At 42.2% G+C, this 19,331-nt stretch overlaps 1 protein-coding gene and 1 long non-coding RNA gene across 2 annotated transcripts; one reads left to right on the top strand and one right to left on the bottom strand.

The window, feature by feature from the left end:
* Positions 1 to 5,811: 5,811 nt before the first annotated feature.
* On the bottom strand, positions 5,812 to 8,391 carry LOC113746595 (uncharacterized). The gene is made up of 3 exons (XR_003462984.1): positions 8,281 to 8,391; positions 5,980 to 6,035; positions 5,812 to 5,877 (listed from the first exon to the last, which is right to left on the bottom strand). It is a non-coding gene; the product is annotated as an uncharacterized LOC113746595 (long non-coding RNA).
* A 4,428-nt stretch (positions 8,392 to 12,819) lies between these two features.
* Positions 12,820 to 15,541, top strand: LOC113746696 (phospholipid-metabolizing enzyme A-C1-like). The gene is made up of 6 exons (XM_027283589.1): positions 12,820 to 13,413; positions 13,864 to 13,917; positions 14,072 to 14,308; positions 14,661 to 14,796; positions 14,950 to 15,170; positions 15,268 to 15,541. The coding sequence occupies exons 3-6, from the start codon at positions 14,246 to 14,248 to the stop codon at positions 15,487 to 15,489; spliced, it is 642 nt and encodes a 213-aa protein (XP_027139390.1). The 5' UTR covers positions 12,820 to 13,413; positions 13,864 to 13,917; positions 14,072 to 14,245; the 3' UTR covers positions 15,490 to 15,541.
* The last annotated feature ends 3,790 nt before the right edge of the window (positions 15,542 to 19,331 follow it).

Genomic DNA, 19,331 nt, shown 5'->3' with positions numbered 1-19,331 from the left:
ACCCACAGGTGACCTTAACGACCCACAGGTGACCGTACAGAATGCTGGGAGCAAAGCTGGTGTCGTGCCAGAACAGGAGCTGGGCTGAGCCTCTATGGACATGATGGCAGAGGAGCAGAGAGTGAAGAGGACGCTGACGGAGGAAGCTAAGAAGAGAAAAGGAGAGAGTGAGCGAGCAAGAAGCCGCCGGACAAGAGTAAATGTGGGACTGACTTTTAGTGGTTGGTGAGAGCTTGGTGAAATAAAAGGCTGACAGACAGACGCCGAGCTCTAAAACTGGAGACACTAAATCACAACAAACACTGATTTCTCTGTATGTTGCTGTAGATTAAAGTAGTCCACAGCATGTGTCACTTACCTCGCTCACAGTGAAACCCAGAGAGGACGCAGAGTAACACACACACACACACACACTCAGTGTGTTGCCTTCACTGCACCTCCAGCTTCATGTCAGCCAGGCAGATAACAGGAAGTGTTCTGTGTTTAAAGTGACAGGCATGAAATACAGTAAGTGCAGCTCACAGCACTGACCCCTGCTGGACTGGAGCTCATCAACACACCCCGTCCATACATACAGTGTGTGTAAAAGTGTTTGCCTCTTCCTGATTCCTTATTTCTTTGCATATGTGTCACACTTAAATGTTTCAGATCATCAAACAAATGTAAATATTAGACAAAGATAACCCAGGTAAATATAAAATGCAGTTTTAAATGATGATTTCATTTATTAAGAGAGAAAAGCTAAACTGCCCCCCTTGTTAAATCATGAACTAACTGTGATAAAACTATTTTTTTTTTTTTTGAAAGATGAGTTCAATTACACTGTCCACACAGTTTACACCCTGCATGTTATATTTACTCGGGTTATCTTTGTCTAATATTAACATTTATTTGATGATCTGAAATGTTTAAGTCTGATAAATATGCAAAAAAGTGAGAAATCAGGAAGGGGCAAACACTTTTACACACAGCTGTATATGCATATGTTCATATACGCCTTTCTAACTCTTATATTATAATGTAGTTAATATTCTGAGCTCAGGTTTTCTGACGACTCATTAAGAAAATGATCTGCAGATTTACCCATCACCAAAGAAGAAGATCCTCTAAATAAGTTCTGGTCCTGGGTGAGATTGCCTCTTAAAGAACCGTTATTTTCTGAGTGTGCACTAAAAATCTCAAATGCTCATATTTTAATATTCTGTTTTATATGATCAATCTGAGCGGTTACACTCAGGACAGAGTCATCCTCTCTCATGGGACCTCCTTGAAGGAGTTGTTGGGCTCAAACTTTTCTCTCGGAGCTCATTTGATGTCCTGTCTTTGCTTTGGGTGACAGATCCCCCTGCTGGATACCTCCGGTTATGAAAACCTGTTCACATGAGGACGTCACAGTGACATTACAGTGGCTTTTATTTTGAAACATGTGATTTCACTGCAGTTAGACAGCAAATCTTTATGTGTGACACTGTTCACCTCATTCCTTTCTACATATATACAGATACATATTTCTATATTTGTGTGCAGTGACTCTTTAGATTGACGTCCTGCTTCAGTGTTAGTGTGTTATAACACCATACACAGTCTGTGTGTGTCTGTCAACACTGTGCACACATGGTTAATAATTATACTAAGTGTGTCCTGAAGATGTTGCTGACACCTCTGATCAAAGATCATGAGCATCTATTGGATGAAGTTATGTTTATTACAAATGTGTGTTTGTATGTTTTTCATGTGCCCAGGGGCCCCGGGGACGCTGATCCAGCCCAGATCAGATCAGGTCTGATTTAGTGCTTCATGTAACCACTCTGTATTCTCAGGTGGATAAATGTGTTGCTGGTCTTAAAACTGTTTCCGTTAATAATAAAAAATAAAGCCACATCAGTCGAACCCTTCACATGACAACACACCTGAGGCTAACGTCAACGTGTCAGTCATGTGACGAGCTCAGGTTTGAATGATAACTTTCATTTTCTGGACGACAGACCTTATTTCTTTTTTGGATTAATTAGCCTGATGAATGTGAATATAATATCTGTAATGTGTCAGCTATTAAAACATTGAATACACTGTATGTTCACGTGTATACGACTAAAATAAGACACACACAGACATCAGTCTGACACTTTAATACTTTTCTTCAGAGCTTGTGTACTTTGTTTGGCTGCCAACAGTTACAGTGTACAAGGAAAGATAGAAGTATAATCAGTAATAATCATAGTAATCAGTAATAATAATCATAATAACAATAATAATGATGACAGGAAAGACCAGTCGTTCTTGCTCATTAATTTTTATTTTCATCATCATATGAGGAAAGAAGAGAGGAGAGCAAGACAACAGACTAGGCATCAGGCTATTCAGCACATTCTCTCTGAGCTTGCAGGGTCTCCCGTTCTTTGTTTATTCTTTCTATTATGTTTTTTAAGGCCTCAGCGTTTTGCGTTTTCCCACTTCCTCTTATAAGCGGGCCAGCAGCTGTACCTTTCTGTGAAAAACAGCAGAACAGATGAAGGTTACATTTTGTCTTCCTGATGGGTGAACACACACTTTTCTTTTTTCATGTCCACTGGTTGTGACGCTGTGTCACTTCATGTATCATCATGGGATGGTGGCTGTTCCTTCAACATACTAAATATTCAATTCAATTTAAGATGAGAGTGCTTTTCATTATGCCCAACAGTGTGTAGTTGGTTAGACAAACATCTGTAATACGAATGAAGTGTGTGTCATCTGGTGCAAAAGTTTGATTTTGGCTTCATTTTGTGTGATATACATGTATGAGGTGTTTTGCAGTTTGAGTGTGTGCTTTGGTGAATTGTGTTAGTGCTTTGATTAAACCAGCCTAGTTTGCAAAATTGTGTTTAAGCAAATGGAAAAAACTGTAAACATGCTGCTAGATTTAGAAATTATTTTAAGATGATCTTGAAATAATTATATAATATCTGTCCTGATTATTCCGTTTTAGTTTTTTATCCCCTTAAAATTTTATTTGTTTATTGTTGCAGATTTCATGTTTGTTTTTTTAATGTTTGTTTGTTTTTATTTTTGCTCTGTGGGCTGCATGAACGGTGCTATAGAAATAAATATGTGTGTGTGTGTGTGTGTGTGTGTGTGTGTAAGCTTGCGCACATGTACAACACAAACTGTTGAATCTACTACATACCTGATATGACAATGGCTTCCCATAGCGCACATAGGTAGCAAGGTGTTCACAGTTGTTGGATAAGGCATTATATGTTCCACAGTTTGCTTCAGTTTTTAATTCATTGATTCGACTCTCTATAGCTTCTTTTGTTGTTAGTGCTGCTAAAAGCTCCTTGTCTTCCTCTTGTAGCTTGTTAGACTTCTCCAGGTAATTGTCCTCTCTGGGCGTTGAGATTTTTTTTATTTCTTCAAGTGTAACAAAATAACAGAACAATCCGTTCGGCTCTCTCGTGGCTGTTTGAGAGAATAAACTTTTCTAAGTGTTGTACATAGATTCAACACAACATCTGTCACTCTGTCACACAGCTCTGCCACACCTAAACATGCAACACATTTCTATGTACACAGTGAATGAAGCATTTTGGGAAAACCTCTAGTTATTAATTAAATAAACTCAAAGGTTTCTTGGAGGTTTGTTTTACGTTTGCTGCTTGAAGCAAAGTGTCCAGTGAGAAAATCATATGGGGTGCCGTTTGTAAAGCGTCTCGCTCTGAAAATAACAGCAACATTTTGTCACATTTAGCTAAAAACAATGTTTAAAAAACTGGTTTGAATTTTTGAGAGTCACTTTTTTGCACATTTAGAACAATATTTGTGAACTTAGACATAAAGTTTAAATATTTAAATCCAAATGTTAAATGTAAAAATCTAAATGCTAAATCTAAACTAAATGTTAAATATAAATCTAAATGTTAAATATAAATATAAATCTAAATGTTAAAATAAAATGTTAAATATGAAACTAAATTTAAATATAAATATAAATGTTAAATCTAAATGTTAAATATAATGTGAAAGCTAAATGTTAAATATAAATTAAATAAAATGTTGAAGCTAAAGGTTTAAATATATATCAAATGTTAAATCTAAATCAATCTAATGTTTAAGCTAAATGTTTCGGGGTGAAACTAAATATTAGCTAAATGCAAATTCAAATGCCAGTAACCGGAAGTGCCAAAATAAAAGCTCGAGGAGTCAGACCATGTTTATAGTGGCAAAGAACGAATAAAACCCATCTATCCGGGGAAATGGACTCTTGGAAATGGATTATCGTGATAATAACTAACTAACACTTGTGTAGGATCGTCTACACCGCCCGCCTTCACCCTGGTAAACTGTACTGTCGGACATACCCTGCAAACATGTCAATAAATGAGTCAAGTCAAAGTGCGCCCCCTTGTGGCTGGCGATAGTGGCTACAGGTCAAGTCCTGCACCCTTCAAAAAATGGACACTAAAAACTCAAAGTACTCTTCAAATAAAGTTTCTCCACGAAACGTGTTTGTTCATCTAGGTAGTTATTAGTCACGATATCCATGTCCAAGAGTCCATTCCCCGGATAAGATGGGTTTTATTCGTTATTTGCCACATAAACACGCTCTGACCTCCTCAAGCTTTTATTTGGCACTTCCGGTACCGCATTTGAATTGGCATTTTAGCTAATATTTAGTTTCATCATCATTCAACCAAAATTTTAGCTTCAAAAATTTAATTTTATAATGTATATTTAACATTTATATTTAATATTAAATTTATATTTATATTTAACATTTAGATTTAGTTATTTTAACATTTAGATGTAGATTTCACACTTTAGATATATATTACATGTTAGATATATTCTTCTCACATTTAGCTTCAACATTAGATTAGATTTATTTTAACATTAGATATATATTTAACATTTAGCTCAACATTAGATTAGATTTAATATTTAAACATTTAGATTTAGATTTAGCATTAGATTTTTACATTTAACATTTGGATTTAAATATTTAAATATCTCTAAGTCACAAATATTGTTCTAAATGTGCAAAAAAGTGACTCCAAAAATTCAAACCAGTTGTTTTTTAGCTAAATGTGACAAAATGTTGCTGTTATTTCAGAGAACGCTTAACAAACGGCACCACCCCATAAACAATCGTAGTGAGTGTGTGAGTCAGGTTGTGCATTGTTTTTCAGTGATGAACAAACAACAGACTGTAAGTGTGTTTCCTGTGGTGTGACAGATTCTTTATAGATAAGTGAGTTTCACTGAAATGTTGGCTGCTAACACCATCATTAAATATGAATATTTCAGTAGTATTTTGACTTCAGTATACGTACTTGTGCGATGAAAGATGTCTTTATGTACCCTGACCCCCGACGTTTACACCGCTCTCTGGGCCCACATAAATAGCATAGTGCGTCAAACACCTAACCCTCGGAAACGCAATTATGTCTCCAAAATTAATACTGTGAACAGATAAAAAGACATTTTTTTAGTACTGTTTACATTCAGTGGCAGCACAGTACAAGCTTCCACTTCCTCAAACCCCCCCTGTCATTCCCTATCCTGTCCACCAGATGTCCTCAGACTTTCCTGTCACCCTGCAACTGACTGCACCACACAGAAACAGTCCTCACCGTTCCCACCTGTCCATTGTTATATTGAAGTTGACTCTCTTAAAATCATTATAAAATAAGATCAAGCCGTCACAACTGGACTGTATCGTCACGTTATCATGGATAAAATAAGAGATGGGACGTGGACTGTAGTGTGTTTTGTTGTCGGTACACATTAAACATTAATGATACTGAAGCCACTTACCACCTCAGTCTCTTTTACTATGATCACCTGAAGGATCAGAGCAACCAAGATGAGGATCTTCATGTTTCCAGCAGTGGAGAGCTGACACGGTGAAAACAGGAGAACATGTGACACAGTATTCAACACACACTTACACACTTTAGCTGTGTTTGACTTCAGCAATAAGATCCAGTCATGACTTACCACTGATGTGTTTTAGAAGATGGTGACTGTGTCGTGAAAATGAGCCTCTTAACACCCTGGAAAGTACAAACACACAACAACACAGGTTTGCCATTGAGTTGTAGGCGCTTGGACTTATATGCATTATTAGATCAGAGGACAGGACAATCAGCAGTTAACCTAGCTGGCATGTCTTTGGACAGGCACAGGGAGGACATGATGCAGTGGTGGCCTAAAGGCTGGAGTCAGTCCTCCGGACCAGCATGACACGTCTAGGTGAGGAAAGTGCCCCTGATTTATTCCCCCAAGTGACTGAGCCACACACAGAGCATGAAGCAGTACAGCACTAACGTGAACTTCATCAGCTCAGTGCTCAGTGGACATCTGAAGCTCCGTTAGCAGCTTTCAATCAATCATTTCAATAAGAGACAAAAAAGTGTTTGCTCATGGTGGGAACTGTTGAGCGTCTGTGAATAATGTGAAGTGTTCAGTCAGGACTGCTCCTAGGAAATTCTTTTATGATTTGGCTCCATAAAATAAACACTGTGCAGCTGTGCAATAAAACTTTGCATTCATATCTTGAGGAACGGTCCCCACAGCTCATTTCCCACCTGTCCACCCCACAGCCTCCTTATAAACCAGTCTGAGTGCGTGTGAACCGCTCTCTGGATTTATTGAACTATTTGGACTGTCCTCTCATGCCCGACTGTAAGCCTGTACGTTTGAACAGCTCAGCTAATTGTTGGCTGTGCTTGAAATATGAGTTTAACTGTGCCAGCTGACCAGCTCGATGAGAGGAGTTCAGGTAACGTACTTTTCCAAGCGCCGCCACAGATCTCCTTTTGGATCAGAGTTTCCAAGGTGAAGGACAAACTTTGAGCTCCGCTTGCATTCATTACAATTCTTTTAAGATAAAGTGTTGGACAGATAAACTTGATAATGTTTCACTCGCAGCAGCAGTTTTTAGAACTTAAGGAGCTGAACATTGTTTCTAGTTATGGATTTATATCCAGCTCTGTGGTCCAAACCTGTAACATTAGTGCACACGCCACATGCAAAGAGCTGCAACAAATTTCACATTAGACATATCATTCTTAACTGACTCAACAGCAACTACACCTCCGGTTAATCAACTCTCTGCACAGCCGAAGACATGCTGCAAACACTGATCACTGTTCTTTGCTGCCTCAACACAGACTGTCAAAGGACTGAAGCACCTTCGAGGTGATGCATACAGCTGTCCAAAGAAGATGCATCAAGGCACTGTCATCATATTCAATGCTATGCCTCATTATAGTGTTTTATACTATAACTTCAACTTTATGTATTAATATAGCAGCTTTCATGCAGAGCTGCAGCCCAAAGTACAAACAGAAACAGACACAAACAGTTTCTTATGGGAAGAGAACATGAAAAACTAGAGATTAGAAAAAAGTAAAAAGCATAAACTACAACAACGAAACAAATAAGAAGAAACATTCAGACCAAAGGGTAAAAATCATAATTTAGGAACAGGTGCAGTGAAAGTGGATCAGACCTGTGCAGTGAATAAGAACCAGAGATAAAAGTAACAGGGAGTGATCAGGACATACAAACTCAGCAGTGAATGGCAGCTCAGGTAAAAAGCTAAGAGGGATGTCTTCAGTTTATATTTCAAAATGTCTTTCATTGTTCTGTTAGAAGGTTCAGTTCATGTTTTCTGTCTGATTTAATGTTGCATCTACAGGTAAGATGAACTATTCCTGAAAAAACGGCCTTAAACTGATTCAAACTAAATTAAGTTGAACAACTTATATTTCAGTGTTGTAGAACAAGATATCAAAGCAACTTTGTTGCTTTACGAGGCAACTATGGTGTCGCAACGAGGATTCACATTTGTACAACTTTAAATGTTGATTCAACTTAAAATATGTTGATGCAACTATTTTGCCAGCTTCACCTTTGTCACGCCAACTATTTATTCTAAGTTTGAGGAACAACTTCAACTGAAGCTGTTTGAATTTGTTTAGTTTGCCCAACGAGAATTTAAGGCAGCCAGGTTACAAACTATTAAAAGTTGGAGCAGCTCCATGGGATTGCCTTGTAAACGCGCACACACCTGACAGTATTTATTTTCTCCTCTCAAAGGTCAATTTTCACCTGCAACGCGACAGGTTCAGCCAATCACAACCAGCGACCTCACTCATGAGACAACAGCAACCCAAACAATGTAAGTGTAGTTTAAAATTCACAGCAAGTAGTGTCCAGTCTTTGTGTTGCACCTGTCACACAGCGCACCACAGCACAGCACTTTAACAGAGATCAGAGAAATCTTTGTCTTACCTTCTGCAGTGAGACGGTGGAAGCGTGTCGGCACAGACCAAGCTTTCTCCTTTTATACACTAAAGAAGGTTCGTCCAGCCCTCGATGGGCCTGTTCTCAGGCTCATTTGAATGCTTCAACATTCAGCAAAATGATTATTATTGCTGAATCTTATCAAATACATTTACATACACAGTACGTGCCTTTTCCCTTGTTTCACACTCAGATCACTGTGACACTCAGACCCATGTATTCCGATGTTAGCAGCTTGTTTAAGGAAACATACGATTACATAGTACATTAATACTGCTCAATGACACAATGAGGGCCATGTGACAGTGTGTTGGATTTCACAGTGCGCTGCAGTGAGTTACTCAGGCCTCCAGCATCTCATATGTACAACTAGTCTTGAACTTTATATCTAACTCAATAGCCAAAGTGTCTGTGTGGGTTCTGTCCGGGTTCTCCGGCTTCCTCCCACGGTCCAAACACACTTATTAACTGGTGACTCTGAAAGTGTGAATGTGAGTGAGGGTGGTTGTTTGTCTCTGTGTGCCCTGTGATGCATATGTACCTCGCCCAGAGCCCAGTAACAGCTGGGATTCGGCTCCAGCCAACGTGACCCTGATAAGGGTCAGTGTTTACAGAAAACGGATCTATAGCCACGTTAAGGCAGCGATTCTTTAAGGGTGATATGAAGTATTAAAGTTATGCCAAATTAAGAGTGCTGCTGCTTTTCCTCGTTTCCTTTCCTTTCCACCTCCTCATGTCCGTTTCTTACCAACCCAAACAAAGCAGACTAATGTCTGCACTGTCTATAGTCGCCCATGTAGGCCTTTAAAGACATTTTATATTGATTTGATGAATTAAAATCTGTCTGTGAACTTCTAACGACACGACACAACTTCATGGTCCATGACTGACGGACATTTGCTTAAAGCTTTGCATGTCTTCTGACACAAAGACTTCTAAGACGACAGTCAAAAGGTAAGGAGTTACTTTGTGTTAACTGCCCATTGATAGAGAGCTCATCATAATCAAACTATAGAAAAGTCTTGTTCTCTGTCAAACAGCAGCTGGAGCTCATTTGAATCAATGATACACTGCTCAGATAAAGTTCAGCTCAACTCTTTGTGTAGTATTCAAATGAGACCTGTGGACACGTGGACTGCTCTGTGCTTCACTTCATTTGCACTATATAAAATTAATAAGGATGAGAATAATAATAATGTTGGACTTCATGATTCTTGACACATTTCCTTTGAAGTCACTGTTGCTGAAAATAAGATGTGATGTGAAGTTTGTGTTCACATGTAGTTCCACAGGCTCAGGATTCAAGATTCAAATCTTTATTGTCACATGCACAGAGACAGTGCACAGTGAAATCCTTTGTTTTCTGTCTCAGCAGTCACAGAATTAAAACTTGTTTTCCACAAAGGTAGAACCCCTCTGAAGGTCCGGAGGTGAAGTCAGGACACTGTGGGAGCTAAAGGTCAGGACTGGAGGCCAAGCTGGACTATTGAGCAGGAAGCTGGTGAAGGCTGCTGGGCTCGAGTCCACCGCAGTTTGGGGACTGAAGACAGATCTGGAGGTCTCCAGGTGGGGTTTGAAGTTGTGTGGAGAACGGACCAAAACAGTCCCATGGCTGCGACTTGAGAGAGACTTGGGGGGGTTTTGGTGCAAGCCTGGCTAGAGTCCAGACTTTGGTACTGAAGACCAATCTAGAGTCCGGCACTGATGACGGGACTGATCTGGAGGCCAGTGGTGAAAGCAGGACCCCTCTAGAGGCGGCGGTGAACGTGGAAACCCCTCAGGATGCTGGCAGTGAAGTCAGGACCACTTTGGAGGCCGAAGGTCAGGACCAGAGGCCGAAGGTCAGGGCCGAGGCCAGCAACTTGACTGCAGAGCAGGAAGCTTGTGACAGGAGTGCTGGCTCGAGTCCTGCTGCAGCTTGGGGACTGAAGAGTGAGGAAGGCAGCAGTAAAGCAGCACCCTTCTGGTGCTCAGTGGCAAAACCAGGACCTCTAAACCGGCCAGCGGTGAAGTCAGGACCACTGTAGAGGCCAAAGGTCAGGACTGGAGGGCAACACCGAAAACAGGAACCCCTCTAGAGGCCAGCAACAAAGGCAGTACCCCTATGGAGGCTGTGTGAAGTCAGGACCACGTGAAGGCCAAAGGTCAGGACTGGAGGCCAGCGGCTGGAGTATGGAGCAGGAAGCTGGTGACAGGACTGCTGGGCTCGAGTCCAGCTGCAGCTTGAGGACTGAAGACAGTCTTAAGGTCTCCTGGTGGGGTTTGAAGTTGTTTGGAGAACTCCGCACTCCAGTTGCAGGCCTCCAGTCCTGACCTTTGGCCTTCACAGTGGTCCTGACTGGCACCACCAGCCTCCATAGGGGTACTGCCTTTGTTGCTGGTCCGGTTGTTGCTGCTGCCCCAAGTCCTGACCTCGGCCTCTGGTCTGACCTTCGGCCTCCACAATAGTCCTGACTTCACTGCCACATCCGGAGGGGTTTCACGTTCACCGCCGGCCTCTAGAGGGGTCCTGCTTTCACCACTGGCCTCCAGATCAGTCCCGTCATCACGCTGCCGGACTCTAGATTGGTCTTCAGTACAGAAGCCCTGGACTCTAGCCAGGCTTGCACCAAACCCCCACCAGTAAAGTCTCTCTCACGTCTGTCAGAGGTCTGTCATGACTGTTGGACATTTGCTTAAAGCTTGCATGTCTTCTGACACAAAGACTTCTAAGACGACAGTCAAAAGGTAAGGAGTTACTTGTGGTAACTGCCCATGATAGAGAGCTCATCATAATCAAACTATAGAAAAGTCTTGTTCTCTGTCAAACAGCAGCTGGAGCTCATTTGAATCAATGATACACTGCTCAGATAAAGTTCAGCTCAACTCTTTGTGTAGTATTCAAATGAGACCTGTGGACACGTGGACTGCTCTGTGCTTCACTCATTTGCACTATATAATATTAAATAGGATGAAATAATAATAATGTTGGACTTCATGATCTTGACACATTTCCTTTGAAGTCACTGTTGCTGAAATAAGATGTGATGTGAAGTTTGTGGTTCACATGTAGTTCCACAGGCTCAGGATTCAAGATTCAAATCTTTATTGTCACATGCACAGAGACAGTGCACAGTGAAATCCTTTGTTTTCTGTCTCAGCAGTCACAGAATTAAAACTTGTTTTCCACAAAGGTAGAACCCCTCTGAAGGTCGGAGGTGAAGTCAGGACCACTGTGGAGGCCAAAGGTCAGGACTGGAGGCCAAGCTGGACTATGGAGCAGGAAGCTGGTGACAGGGCTGCTGGGCTCGAGTCCAGCTGCAGCTTGGGGACTGAAGACAGATCTGGAGGGCAGCAGCTAAAGCAGTATGCTTATGAAGGCTGGCAGTGCAGTCGGGACCACTGTGGACGCTTAGAAGTTAGAACTGGAGGGCAGATACTCGAGTGCAGAACAAGAAGCCAGTGACAAAGCTGCTGGGCTAGAGGTTTGGGGCTTGGGGACTAAAGACTGATCTGTAGGCCGGCAGCAAAGGAGAACCCTTCTGGAGGCCAAAGGTCAGGACTGGAGGGCAACAGCGAAAACAGGACCCCTCTAGAGGCCAGCAACAAAGGCAGTACCCCTATGGAGGCTGGTGGTGAAGTCAGGACCACTGTGGAGGCCAAAGGTCAGGACTGGAGGCCAGCGGCTGGATATGGAGCAGGAAGCTGGTGACAGGGCTGCTGGGCTCGAGTCCAGCTGCAGCTTGAGGACTGAAGACAGTCTTAAGGTCTCCTGGTGGGGTTTGAAGTTGTTTGGAGAACTCCATTCTCCAGTTGCAGGCCTCCAGTCCTGACCTTTGGCCTTCACAGTGGTCTGACTTCACCACCATCCTCCATAGGGGTACTGCCTTTGTTGCTCGTCTGGTTTTTGCTGCTGCCCTCCGGTCCTGACCTTCGGCCTCCGGTCCTGACCTTCGGCCTCCACAGTTGTCCTGACTTCACTGCCAGCATCCTGAGGGGTTTCACGTTCACCGCCGGCCTCTAGAGGGGTCCTGCTTTCACACATGGCCTCCAGATCAGTCCCGTCATCAGTGCCGGACTCTAGATTGGTCTTCAGTACCGAAGCCTGGACTCTAGCCAGGCTTGCACCAAAACCCCACCAGAAAAGTCTCTCTCACGTCTGTCGGCAACAGCGAAAACAGGACCCCTCTAGAGGCCAGCAACAAAGGCAGTACCCCTATGGAGGCTGGTGGTGAAGACAGGACCACTGTGGAGGCCAAAGGTCAGGACTGGAGGCCAGCGGCTGGATATGGAGCAGGAAGCTGGTGACAGGACTGCTGGGCTCGAGTCCAGCTGCAGCTTGAGGATGAAGATCGATCTGGAGGGCAGCAAAAGCACTTCGGTACTGAAGTCCATCTAGAGTCCGGCAGTGATGACGGGACTGATCTGGAGGCCAGTGGTGAAAGCAGGACCCCTCCAGAGGCCGGCGGTGAACGTGAAACCCCTCAGGATGCTGGCAGTGAAGTCAGGACCACGATGGAGGCTGAAGGTCAGGACTGGAGGCCGAAGGTCAGGACTGGAGGCCGAAGGTCAGGACTGGAGGCCAGCAACTTGACTGCCGAGCAGGAAGTTTGTGACAGGAGTGCTGGGCTCGAGTCCTGCTGCAGCTTAGGGACTGAAGAGTGAGGAAGCCAGCAGTAAAAGCAGCACCCTTCTGGTGGTCAGTGGCAAAATCAGGACCCCTAAAATGGCCAGCGGTGAAGTCAGGACCACTGTGGAGGCCAAAGGTCAGGACTGGAGGGCAGCAGCGAAAACAGGACCCCTCTAGAGGCCAGCAACAAAGGCAGTACCCCTATAGAGGCTGGTGGTGAAGTCAGGACCACTGTGAAGGCCAAAGGTCAGGACTGGAGGCCAGCAACTGGAGTGCGGAGCAGGAAGCTGGTGACAGGACTGCTGGGCTCGAGTCCAGCCACAGTTTGGGGACTGAATACAGATCTGGAGGGCAGTGGCTAAGGCAGGACCACTGTGGAGGCTGGAGGTCAGGACTGGACCGGACTCTCATCCACCACAGTGTAACTGTCAGAGGTCTGTCATGACTGCGGACATTTGCTTAAAGCTTTGCATGTCTTCTGACACAAAGACTTCTAAGACGACAGTCAAAAGGTAAGGAGTTACTTTGTGTTAACTGCCCATTGATAGAGAGCTCATCATAATCAAACTATAGAAAAGTCTTGTTCTCTGTCAAACAGCAGCTGGAGCTCATTTGAATCAATGATACACTGCTCAGATAAAGTTCAGCTCAACTCTTTGTGTAGTATTCAAATGAGACCTGTGGACACGTGGACTGCTCTGTGTTCACTTTTTTTGCACTATATATAATAATTATAGGATGAGAATAATAATAATGTTGGACTTCATGATTCTTGACACATTTCCTTTGAAGTCACTGTTGCTGAAAATAAGATGTGATGTGAAGTTTGTGTTCACATGTAGTTCCACAGGCTCAGGATTCAAGATTCAAATCTTTATTGTCACATGCACAGAGACAGTGCACAGTGAAATCCTTGTTTTCTGTCTCAGCAGTCACAGAATTAAAACTTGTTTTCCACAAAGGTAGAACCCCTCTGAAGGTCGGAGGTGAAGTCAGGACCTCTGTGGAGGCCAAAGGTCAGGACTGGAGGCTTCTTTATTGATCTATCTCAAATGCTCATATGTTCATGTTCTGTTTGATATGATAGTTCTGACCTCCTTGAAGGAGTTGTTGGGCTCAAACTTTTCTCTCGGAGCTCATTTGATGTCCTGTCTTTGCTTTGGGTGACAGATCCCCCTGCTGGATACCTCCGGTTATGAAAACCTGTTCACATGAGGACGTCACAGTGACATTACAGTGGCTTTTATTTTGAAACATGTGATTTCACTGCAGTTAGACAGCAAATCTTCATGTGTGTCACATGTTCTCCTGTTTTCACCGTGTCAGCTCTCCACTGCTGGAAACATGAAGATCCTCATCTTGGTTGCTCTGATCCTTCAGGTGATCATAGTACAAGAGACTGATGGGGTAAGTGGCTTCAATATCATTAATGTTTAATGTGTACAGACACAAAACACACTACAGTCCACGTCCCATCTTATTTTATCCATGATAACGTGACGATACAGCCATGTGACAGCCTGGATCTATATTATATAATGATTCTTAAGAGAGTCAACTTCAATATAACAATGACAGACGTGGGAACAGGTGAGGACTGTTTATGTGTGGTGCATTCAGGTGACTGGGAAAGTCTGAGGACTTCTGGTGGACAGGTAGGGAATGACAGGGGGTAGAGGAAGTGGAAACACAGAGGCTGAGTGTGGCACATTATGTATTCAGTCTAAAACTAGTACATGTCATGTTTTTCCGTTCACAGTATAAATTTGGAGACATAATTGAGTTTGGAAGGGGATGTCCCTGCAAACCTGCATACAAGCACTATGGTATTTATGTGGGCCCACAGAGCGGTGTAAACATCAGCCAGGGTGATAACGACATCTTTCACCACACAGGTACGTATACTGAAGCCACAATTAAAATATTCATATTTAATTATCGTGTTAGCAGCAACGTTTCAGTCAAACTAACTTATCTATAAAGAATCTGTCTGTCAGATATTGTGTTGATTCTATGTACAACATTTCTAAAAGTTCATTCTCACGCAGTTACTGGATGCACATTTGGCAAACTTGCAAACACAAGAGGAAAATGGATAAAGGAGAAAGTGGACAATTACTTAGATGACTATGTAGACCCATCAACAAACGATGAAGTAAAGACCCGAATCTCCGAAGCCATTGAAAACTGTCCAAGATATCATGTCACCAACAGGAACTGTGAACACCTCGCCACCTTTGTGCGCTACGGCTTGAGAGTTTCAATGCAGGTATGTAGAAACCTATGGAGCTCTGCAACCACTACTGTGTGTTCACCCAACAGGAAGACGAAATTAAACTTGCACATATTCTGCTTTTTCCTCACAGGCTGGTACGGCTGTCAAATTTATTCAAGACATACTAAATAGCAGGAGAAACAAGATTAAAATACAACAGAGACAACAAGCGGACCTAGAAGCAGTCGAACAACAAGTAGAACAACTAACACAAGAAATACAACAACGATTAGACGACCTGAGAGCTGAGGAGCAAAGTGGATCAGAACCAGAACCTGCAGACTGTGAAGCTATCTGCAAGAAACCAAAGTAACGGGTTTGTTGTCAGCCTGTCTTGCTCTCTTCTTTCCTCATATGATGATGAAAATAAAAATGAATGAGCAAGAACTGTTGGTCTATTCTGTCATCATTATTATTATGATTATTATAATAATAATAATAATTATTATTATTATTACTGATTATACGTCCATCTGTCCTTGTACACTAACTGCTGGCAGCTAAATTTGTGCATTAGACACATGAACACTAACTGCTGGCAGCTAAATTTGTGCATTAGACACATGAAACTGACGTCTGTGTGTGTGTCTTATTTTAGTCGTATACACGTGAACATACAGTGTATTCAATGTTTTAATAGCTGACACATTACAGATATTATATTCACATTCATCAGGCTAATTAATGACACATTACAGATATTATATTCACATTCATCAGGCTAATTAATCCATTCAGACCTGATCTGATCTGGGCTGGATCAGCGTCCCCGGGGCCCCTGGGCACATAAAAAACACACAAACACACATTTGTAATAAACATAACTTCATCCAATAGATGCTCATGATCTTTGATCAGAGGTGTCAGCAACATCTTCAGGACACACTTAGTATAATTATTAACCATGTGTGCACAGTGTTGACAGACACACACAGACTGTGTATGGTGTTATAACACACTAACACTGAAGCAGGACGTCAATCTAAAGAGTCACTGCACACAAATATAGAAATATGTATCTGTATATATGTAGAAAGGAATGAGGTGAACAGTGTCACACATAAAGATTTGCTGTCTAACTGCAGTGAAATCACATGTTTCAAAATAAAAGCCACTGTAATGTCACTGTGACGTCCTCATGTGAACAGGTTTTCATAACCGGAGGTATCCAGCAGGGGGATCTGTCACCCAAAGCAAAGACAGGACATCAAATGAGCTCCGAGAGAAAAGTTTGAGCCCAACAACTCCTTCAAGGAGGTCAGAACTATCATATCAAACAGAACATGAACATATGAGCATTTGAGATAGATCAATAAAGAAGCCTCCAGTCCTGACCTTTGGCCTCCACAGATATGGGGTGCCGTTTGTAAAGCGTCTCGCTCTGAAAATAACAGCAACATTTTGTCACATTTAGCTAAAAACATGTTAAAAAACTGGTTTGAATTTTTGAGTCACTTTTTTGCACATTTAGAACAATATTGTGAACATTTAAATATTTAAATCCAAAGTTAAATGTAAAATCTAAATGCTAAATCTTAAATGCTAAAATCTTAAATATAAATATTAAATCTAAATGTTAAATATTAACTTAATATTACGTAAGTAATTAGTAATATTACGTAATACGTTTACGTATAAACATTTAGATTTAGATTTAACATTTAGATTTAGGTTTTTATATTTAACATTAGATTTAGATTTAACATTTAGATTTTACATTTAACATTTGGATTTAAATATTTAAAATATCTCAAGTTCACAAATATTGTTCTAAATGTGCAAAAAGTGACCTCAAAAATCAAACCAGTTTTTAAACATGTTTTAGCTAAATGTGACAAATGTTGCTGTTACTTCAGAGTGAGACGCTTTACAAACGGCACCCCATACACAGAGGTCGTGACTTCACCTCCGACCTTCAGAGGAGTTCTTCTACTTCTTCTTCTTCATGAACGTTGAGACAGAAAACACTTTGCTGTGCATGTCTCTGTGCATGTGACAATAAAATTTGAATCCTGGAGCCTGTGCAACGATAGATAGATAGATAGATGATGATAGATAGATAGATGATAGATAGATAGATAGATAGATAGATAGATAGAGTGTTGTGGAGAAATGCTGTAGTTCAGGAGCCTCTGATGTCTTATGCTGCATTATTTATGACGCTGGCCAAGGAGAATAGAGACACTTCAAAGTTCATCAGAAGTGCCTGAGTCGGTCTCACATCTGCCCAACCATCCTGGTGGATCGACTTTAAACCCCAAGAAACACACAAATACTACACGCCCAGAATGAGTCACAGAGAATGTCTTTACCCATGGAGGTGTTATTGTCAGCATAATTATCTGAGCAGTTTGATCTGGTGGAGAGGAGACACGCCTAGCTTCTAACTGCCTTCAAAGATGTTAAACACAACCACCGATGTTACAACCCTGGGAAAAAATCACAAATCAAGTCCACAATTTAATCTTAAAGGCATACAAATTGTTATTGCCAAATCCTAGGGAAGGACTAGGCTCTTGCCCTAGGTCTAGAGTCCCTAGGCCTCCTTACACAACCTCAACGTCCACCACTTCTGCGCATGCCGTACCCTGATAGAGAGTCCAAAGGTTTCCTGTGTGTCAGCCTCCAGCCGACATCTTGATGACAGGTTGCTTTTTTCTGACTGATATCTGAGAGAGTCCTTTCCACTGTTTCTACTGGAACTCGCTTGACAGTACCGACGGCGTTCCACCATCTCTCTGCAGAAGGTAAGGACACTATGTATTCTAAACTAAACTTGAACGAACCTGCTCTGTGCAGGTAAAAAGTTGTGTGTCTGTGTGTTTGTACTTTCAGGGTTTAAGAGATTCATTTTCACGACACAGTCACCATCTTCTAAACACATCATGGTAAGCATGACTGGATCTTATTGTTAAGTCAAACCAGCTAAAGTGTGTAAGTGTGTGTTGAATACTGAGGTGGAATAATTCTATTCCATTACCAAAGACCACGAGAAAATGCTGAAATAAGAGTTGGACAACGACAAATGTCTTTCAAAGTATTCTGTACACAAGGAGTGATCAGAACAGAGAGAGTCTGTCAGTGAGTCTCAAAGACAAAACATTTGCAGGGGACAGTAAGGTCAAGCCTAAAATACACTGCAGCGGAAGGCTCCGCCATGGCAACAGAGCCAATACGTTTCAATGTTAGTCAGTTTGTCAGCTCCACAGTCTCCGTCCCCGCTGCGTCACGACTCCGGCAGCCCTCCGCAACACATAGGCAGAGCTTCTATCGTTCACGGACGCCGGAGCACGGCGCATAAATTCAGCACGAGCAGATTGTGCGGGGAAGGAAATCGGCTAAAAAATACAAAATAAAACCCTGGTTGATTTTCAAATAAAATACCCCGTGTTCACCGCGGATCGAGAACATAAAATGGGCGGGGCCGACCTAAAGTCAACAGGTGAGGGGTTTTCAGGTGTAATCATTGATGACACCTCACATCCTTTTTATAAGGACACCAGAAAAAGATGCGGCGTGGAATGTATCGCAGAGTCAAAGAGACTACAGCCGACAATGTCGCGCGATATGCGTGAATTCACGAGATCTCGTGGCTGATGGAGACGCACCTGAGCGCATCACAAACGAATTATGTGTGAGTGGCGGACAGGGGAGTACGTGCGTTCCGCATGCAGTGATTTTAGGGGTCAGTTTCAGGTAACTGCAGGGCTGATGACAGACGTGGGAACAGGTGAGGACTGTTTCTGTGTGGTGCAGTCAGGTGACGGGGAAAGTCTGAGGACATCTGGTGGACAGGTAGGGAATGACAGGGGATAGAGGAAGTGGAAGCTGCACTGAATGTAAAAGTTACTAAAAAATGTCTTTTCTTCTGTTCACAGTATGAATTTGGAGACATAATTGCGTTTCCGAGGGGTCGTGGCTCCATTACCGCATACAAGCACTATGCTATTTATGTGGGCCCACAGAGCGGTGTAAACATCGGCCAGGGTAATAATGACATCTTTCACCACACAGGTACGTATACTGAAGTCAAAATATGCAGAAATATTCATATTTAATGATGGTGTTCTGGTTTGTGCAGAACAGGAGGAACAAGTGACAGATGTTGTGTTGAATCTATGTACAACACTTAGAAAAGTTTATTCTCTCAAACAG

Source organism: Larimichthys crocea, chromosome X, assembly GCF_000972845.2.
Source record: "Larimichthys crocea isolate SSNF chromosome X, L_crocea_2.0, whole genome shotgun sequence".
In the NCBI taxonomy this organism is placed as follows: Eukaryota; Metazoa; Chordata; class Actinopteri; family Sciaenidae; genus Larimichthys; species Larimichthys crocea.
Note: the sequence above shows the minus strand (reverse complement) of the source record. Positions and strands in the feature narration are given on the sequence as shown.